The sequence below is a fragment of the Pygoscelis adeliae genome, unplaced genomic scaffold, assembly GCF_000699105.1.
Source record: "Pygoscelis adeliae isolate BGI_AS28 unplaced genomic scaffold, ASM69910v1 Scaffold241, whole genome shotgun sequence".
NCBI classification, from domain to species: Eukaryota; Metazoa; Chordata; class Aves; order Sphenisciformes; family Spheniscidae; genus Pygoscelis; species Pygoscelis adeliae.
Window position 1 is genome coordinate 2,587,058 of NW_008824056.1, and position 7,413 is coordinate 2,594,470.

At 45.1% G+C, this 7,413-nt stretch overlaps 1 protein-coding gene across 2 annotated transcripts in view; it reads right to left on the reverse strand.

Moving 5' to 3' along the window:
* The window catches only part of KCNAB1 (potassium voltage-gated channel, shaker-related subfamily, beta member 1), a 77,249-nt gene that overhangs the window by 65,689 nt on the left and 4,147 nt on the right, over positions 1-7,413 (reverse strand). The window contains exon 1 of one of the 2 annotated variants that reach the window (XM_009333943.1): positions 5,386-5,627. The exons of the other annotated variant lie outside the window; for it this stretch is intronic. Within the exon in view, the coding sequence (XP_009332218.1) occupies positions 5,386-5,627 (242 nt within the window). Of the gene's footprint in view, positions 1-5,385; positions 5,628-7,413 lie in introns of those variants that run through there. 2 annotated transcript variants of the gene reach the window in all.

Consider the following 7,413-nt stretch of genomic DNA (forward strand, 5'->3'; position numbering starts at 1 on the left):
TTCTTCCGAAGGAGTAAAATGGGATTTCTTACTTCATGGAGGAAATACCACGCTACAAACACCATACACACATGCTGATACCCTGTTCACATCCTAACCCACACATGTCCCCTGTTTTCATCCCGTCCTCCCCCATTAGTGCATGGTATGGGCAAGAACCCTACAAAAATACCACAAAAACGAAGGAGCAAGTGGAAACTGAAATCATTTGGAAAAAGGATAGACATGGGAATATCTGCCATTACCATTGCACTAGATAGCAGGCACTATAGTTTGAACAGACTGAAAAAGAAAAAAAAAACCACTTATGAAAAATTATGCTGGCTGTTAAGAAAAAGGACATAGCTGGATGCGGCTCTGTAGATCAATCTGCACAGGAAATAGGGAAAACATTAACGCTGTAAGCTATATCCCAATAAATGGAACGCAACTGTGCTCTGAACTGAGCAGATTAGGACGGGATTGCAGTGCAGGATTATTGGACCACGTCGAGTGCTCTCATATATTTTGCCATCTAAAGATTAGATATTTTAAAGATTCGATGTATGAAATAAGCCTGACCAAGGGAGCCTGGAAAAGCAGCTATGGCAAAGTGATCAGTCCCAGATTCCCCTCTCTGTAGTAGCCCTCTGGGTGTATAAACACGACCCCAGAAGAAGAGACAAGGGCTGAAGAGTGCAATCTGCCTGCTCAACCCCTGCACATTGACCCATCTCCTATTGCACAGTGCAAGCATAGCCGTACTGGCGCAGAGCAAAGCATCCCTGCGGATCAGCCACACAGCCCAGACAATGTCCAGGAGCAGGTGCTGAGAAAAGATTATAGAGAACTGAACAAAAATACAGTAATGCCGTTCCCGATATATTGTCTTGGCTTTCTGCCATCTGCCATTTAAAAATTTGCTGTGCTAGAGGTTAAATCCACCCCTTTGTATTTAATAGCCTTTGATGGCCTTGCCTGATAACTAATAACATTTTGAACATGCTCATACTTTCAGCACCCAAAACATCCCATGACAGTGAGTCCCCCAATTTCATTACAAGATGCAGGGAAAGTGTCTCCTGTATTTTAAACCTGTTGTCCAGAAATTTCATTTGCATTCCCCCTGGTTCCTGCGTTATGGGAGACAGTGAGTTACTTGCCACAGGCTGTTCCTGATTTTAAACACATCTGTTGTAATCCCTGTCAATCATCTTTTTCCTAAGCTAAAAGCCTGTTTAATCACCCGGCGTAGGGACAATCCCATCACTCAGAGCCCTCTGCTTTCTGTAGCCCAGCTGACTGTATCCCTTTGAAATGGGATGGCCAGCACTGACTACAGGATTTAAAATGTCAGCTCCCAGAAATTTATTAAAAACAACAGTATTTTACTGTTACACATGTTACATTTTCTAACACGGTGTTTGCCTTTGTGTCTACCACAAGTTGACATAACTCAGGGATGGGGGGGACTTTTCAGCAATAGTTCTTCTGCAGGAGTATTTTATCTCTTTGCGCATGCTGGTCAGTGCCTTCAGTGGTCACCACAAAATTGTGGTACTCACCAAAAGCTTTTTGCTATTTCAGGATTTGAACCTGTTACCCAAGTGCCGTAATTGCCTCTGTGAGGTTACCAAACTGGATAGCCTTTCTAGTAAGTTTAGCATGTCTGATCTCTAGTAATACTTAGAAAGTAAATGACAATGTAGTTGAAAAACAACATTCATTCTGGTGCTGCAGACTGCATAGTTCACTCCCTTACTGCTTTTCCTGACACAGACCTGTACCGCCGTAAGACACACACCAAATGAGACATACAAATCACAGCCCTTTTGCCATCAGTTTGTCCCTAGAGTTCTCTGGTATTTCCTCTTGCTGTATTTAGCCACAGTAAGTATTTTCATTTTTCAGAATTAAGAGATACCGGCTATCTGGTCACGGCAATATTTTTATTACCAGCACCTCCGCCTGCCATGCACCAGCACGAGCCACCTCCTCCTCATGCATCAAATGAGACTGCAAGTCAATTGGGGAAAAAGAAAAAGCTGAGTGAGGCTGGGTTTTACTACCAGTTTGTCTCTGACAATTTGCAGGTGCCCTCTCCTCCCCATGGTCACTGTGGCTAACTCCTTGCAGCACCGGCTGAGCGCTCGCTCTGCGATGGTGACATTTCCCATTGCAATCAGAAAATAAACGAAAAAGCAGCCCATCCTGCAAAGGGCTACCTGCTTGCCAGTCTTCGTACAAGAGCTTCAGTGTGACAATCCTAAATTTCAAGTTTTTAATTAGCTGAACCAACAAAAGCAACATGAACTGGGTAGAGCATTCCAGCACTTTCTCAGGATGCAGGAACTCCTGAAGGACAGCCTCAGGGGGGCTCGCTCCAAATGAAGCAAGTTTGCCAGGGGCTTGTGCGCTGTGGGAAGAATTCACCCTCCCTGCACAAAACCTCAACTAAATATGAAATAGATAAAATATGTATAGAAAACTGTACCCCCAGCTCAGAAGGCTGCTGCGTGGGTTAATCCAGCAGCGCCTCTGGAGTCCATGACCTCCATAAATACTTTCCACCTATAACATTTGCCAACAGCATGTTTTGCGAAAGTTGCCTGGGTGCTTTTGCAAACATATACATATAACATTTCACCTTTGGGCTCTCAAACTGCAGCTGCCCAAGCACAGAGACGCTATTGTAGCCACGGATGAGCAGAATATTGAGAAGTTTTACAGTCACAGCTTCCCAGCTGTGAGGACAGACCCAGCCCACAGAGAGCTCAAACCTCTGCAAAGTGTGTATGGAAGGAAGCCGTGCAAGGAACACTGTTGGATAATAAGACATCAAATTGGCTTTGCAAACGGCGTTTCGTCTGAGAGAAATACTATTGTCATCAGAAACAAACTAAGCTCATGCACTGCTGCACTTCCAGTTGTTCAGTAATAGGCCTGAACTAAGCTGTATTTGCTAAAGCAATGAAAGGAAAAAGAACTAATCATCCTATAAATAAACCAGCTTATGTGTATTTAGTAAGTGTTTCTTGTTAACAATTCATTACTTTCCACACATAATTAAATAGCTCTTAATAAAAAAGGAGTTTTTTATTGGGCTGTCTTTAGACTAGACCTATGGATATCTGAAGAAATATCTGGAAGGCAAAACAAGCCATGCTGGAAAAGAAAACGTTCAAGCTCACAATAAAACTAGAAGAGCCTCTGTACTTCTAAAGCTAGGAGAGCAAAAATCTACAGAAAGCAGCAAGCAGTAACTGCTGGAAAATCTCTCCCGCCTTGCAGCGGAGCCCTCTCTGCACAGCCCTCTCTCCTGCAGAAGTCTTCCTTCTCCTGGATATGGTATATGTGAAATGCAATATTTTATAGCTGTTTCTGTCAACTATGAAAAATGCACGCACTTAAAATAAAGCATATGCTTGAATCCATCAGCTTCAATAGAAATTAAGCATATGCTTTGTTTTACCATGACTAAAGGCTCCATTTTATAAGCCGAGAAACAGAGAGATGTATGAAGCGATTTGCACAGAGCCCGTGCTAGAGCTGAGCATGCAACCACAGCCCTTGGCACTGGGTAAAGCCTCAAGGCCAACACCAGCTACCTCAGGAGCACAAGACAGTCCCAGAATATCTCATTAATTACATTTTTCTGTGACTTAAAAACTCAGTCTCCAGCACATCTGGGGATTGGGTATCCATCCCTACAGAAGTTTTCTCCCCAACCTCTTTGCAGGTTTTCTCCTCCAGGCTGGGCACGTTTTCTGTGTGGCAGCAGGTAGAGATGAACATTGCTGTTGAGTTTTGACCAACGCATTTTTGACTCAGTAGCAGCCAGATTCAGTATGAGGGAGGTGTCTGTACATCAGGGAGGTCTGCAGGATAATCTCCTGTGGAGGAAACTTTAGACACCAGATCATAACTGCTTTATGGGAACACTGTGTGACTACAACATTACTTCTGCTTCTCAGCGAGGACACAGTAAGTTTTAAACTATGTCTGGAGTGGATCAACACCATAGAAAGTGCAGAATTAGCAGAGATATAAGACAAATGGGAACTTTAGTGTGTGTACTAATACCAACCGTTTCAAATACAACTGCCACATGGGATTAGGATCATCAGAAGGGGAGCAAAAGAATTTCTCATTAGAAGGGAGGCAAGCTTCCAGATCCGAAAAACCCAGTTAATCAGAGTATCTCGCTCGGGGACAGCATCGCTCCTGCTAACCCAGAGTGACGCCAGGCATTACTTCTATCATAGCTCCACTCAGAGCATGGCATCCCTGGGATGCCGTTCCATTGCCTTTGGACATTTTCCCTTTTCATCACTCAAACACTGCAGGCTCAATTCTCTACTTATTTACATCAGCTTTCAAGGCTGTGTAACCCCAACTTGCTCCAAGAATTCCCAGCCAGCGCCGGCAGAGCAGAGGTACAAAGCCCTTTGCCGTTTCTTCTGATGCTGGCTCCAAAGCACTTCTTTTACACACTTGGTCCTCCCTGGACAGTGTCTCCAAAGAACAACAAATTTCCCCGGCCAGCAGCTAAAGCTGTGACACAGCTGTGCTGTTTCCATAAAAATAGTAAACGTGTTGTCTTATTTCAATTTTAAGCTCAGACCAGCCATGGGCAAAAGTCAATCTCTTGGGAAAGCAAATGTTTCAAAGAAAAAATTCTTTTATTAGAAGCACAGAGAATGTATCTAGTTTTCATATGGGATGTTATCCTTTTAAAATTAATCTCTTTTGAAACAAAACAAAATGACAACTGATAGACTAAGCACACTGATGTCGTCCTCACCCATCGTCCCCCAGCCTACACCCTCTTTCCCCAGGCTGTCCCAGCTCCCTGCACGGATGAGGTCCTCTCCCTTGCACACCCTTTCTAACACACAAGACATGTATTTCACAGCCTGAACCCAGCCAGACTCTTGCTCCAGTTTTAAGGCAGAGCGGGGACAGACATTACATTGAAGCACCAGCCACAGTCAGAACACCTCTATTCTCCATGTTTTCTGTTTCGCTGTTCAGCCGTTATCCTTTTAATGCACATAAATAAATGAGTTTTCATTAAAACATCAGAAAGAGTAAATACTTATACCCGAATTTGAAAGAGGCAGTTCAGTAGACGGACACAAACAACTAATGTTAGAAGAAAAAGATCAAATTCAAAGTTTTAAAAGAATAGATCACAGGTATTTAGCTTTGCTCAAAGTCATGCTAATTCTTATGGTACTCAGAAAACTTAGAGAAGAAAAGCTACTAAAGCAGACAACGTCTTCAGATTTTGTAAGCTTGCCTGAAGGTGTGCACAGGTTGCTCAGTCAAGTTTCCTGTAGTTTTAGCTGTCTGCTGCCGAACAGACAGCCACCAAGTACCCCAGCGAGGGACATGCAGAAGTACCTGTACTTCATTCCCGTCTCGGCTCGGACGGTCTCTTGCAGCGACAGCCCATGCAGGTGCAGGAACTTCTCCAGCTGCTTCAGCTCGGCGGCGCGGCTCGGCTTCCCCGGCCAGCCCGCGGCGGGAGGGCAGGTTCTGGGAACCGCACTTTGCTTTTTACCTTTCAGGAGAGCTTCGCTTGGCTTCTGCAGGCTTGGCTTGTGGGTTGGGATATCCGCACAGGCGGGCTTGTACAAATGCATGGTCCACACACGGAGCTACAAAGAGAGATCCTCAATGCCCAGCAGATGCTGGAGTGTGGGGTCCTCAGGAGCTTCCACCCTACAGTCTGCTGAAAGGAGAGCCCAGTGCCATCACACTCCCACCAGTACAAGATGGTATGAGCTGGATTGTGTTGCCCAAGAGGACCACAGGACTATGGAGCGCTATCTTTCCCCCAGCCATTCTTTATATTATTGCAACTGGCTCATTTTAATTGATGCCCAGGGTGGATTCTAGCCAAGATCAGCAATCTTGTTCATCTGCTGAAACCTATAATGGTCAAGTACTCCAAGGGATAAGGATTGCCAGTGGGAATAGAGCACCGACCCCGTTTCCCAGGTCTTATATTTAGATAATGAGAAATATTTGTTTGGGATTCAATCCAAGGCCAATAAACTTAAAACAAATATTTTCACAGGGTTTATTTCAGGCCTTGGCCTGGACAGATGAATGCTGCAAGCATCTCTTATGCAAGTCATTAAAACATTTTGTTTTCTCGTAGTTCATTGTAAACTCTCACAGCTCAGGTTACCCGGTCTGTAAACTTCCCCAGTATCTGCAGCCTCCTGGGGCTTTGACAATTAATTAGAAAACAAAGGCTACAGAGCAGTCAAACACCAAGAAGAAAAAAATAACCTAAAAACAAACAGACAAGAGAAATACTTGAGAAAGGAATGAACTACAGGCATTGGAGACGGGGCAGGGAAGGAGCACCAGCTTTTAGGAGGCTGCGTGCCCCCACAGGAGCCCGTGCGTGGATGAAGAGGGGCTGCAGGAGGGGAGCCGGCAAAGCCCCCGGATGCCACCAGCCGCTACAAAACCTCCCAACTCCATAGAACCAGCTGCCTCTCGGCACAGGGCAGCAGGCATGGACGCAGGTACATGTCTGAGCACTATGCCTAAAAATAAACATACCAAACCAACAGTTATTTCACCACTGCTAAATAGCAAACAAAAATTTTCTGGTTCTCAGGGTCTTCATCCCTGAGGGGTGATGGGAGAAACAGCACAGGTTTTGCTGCATCACCAAAGCCCGTGCCTGAGGGCATCCAGCACCCTTCAGTCAAGGAAATATCCAGGAGGACCAGAGTAACCTTTTCTGGCCAACACCAGCTCACAGCGAACAAGTAATGACAATGTGCGATGCACACCATGGAGGCAGATTTCTGAGGCTCTTTTATTTTAAAAACTCAACACATTTTCTGACTGTCATTTCAATCCCAAATACATCAGAAAAATAAGTTAAACCATAGAATCATAGAATAGTTTGAGTTGGAAGGGACCTCTAAACGTCAGCTAGTCCAAACCCCCTGCTGTGGGCAGGGACATTTTCAACTAGATCAGGTTGCTCAGAGCCCCGTCCAACCTGACCTTGAATGTTTCCAGGGATGGGGCATCCACCACATCTCTGGGCAACCTGTGCCAGTGTTTCACCACCCTCAGTGTAAAAAATTCTTCCTTATATCTAGTCTACATCTACCCCCTTTCAGTTTAAAGCCATTCCCCCTTGTCCTGTTGCAACAGGCCCTGCTAAAAAGTTTGCTGCCATCTTTTGTATGAGCCCCCTTTAAGTACTGACAGGCTGCAATAAGGTCTCCCCGGAGCCTTCTCTTCTCCAGGCTGAACAACCCCAACTCTCTCAGCCTTTCTTCATAGCAGAGGTGTTCCATCCCCCTGATCATTTTCGTGGCCCTCTTCTGGACCCGCTCCAACAGGTCGGTGTCTTTCTTATGCTGAGGGCTCCAGAGCTGGACGCAGTACTCCAGG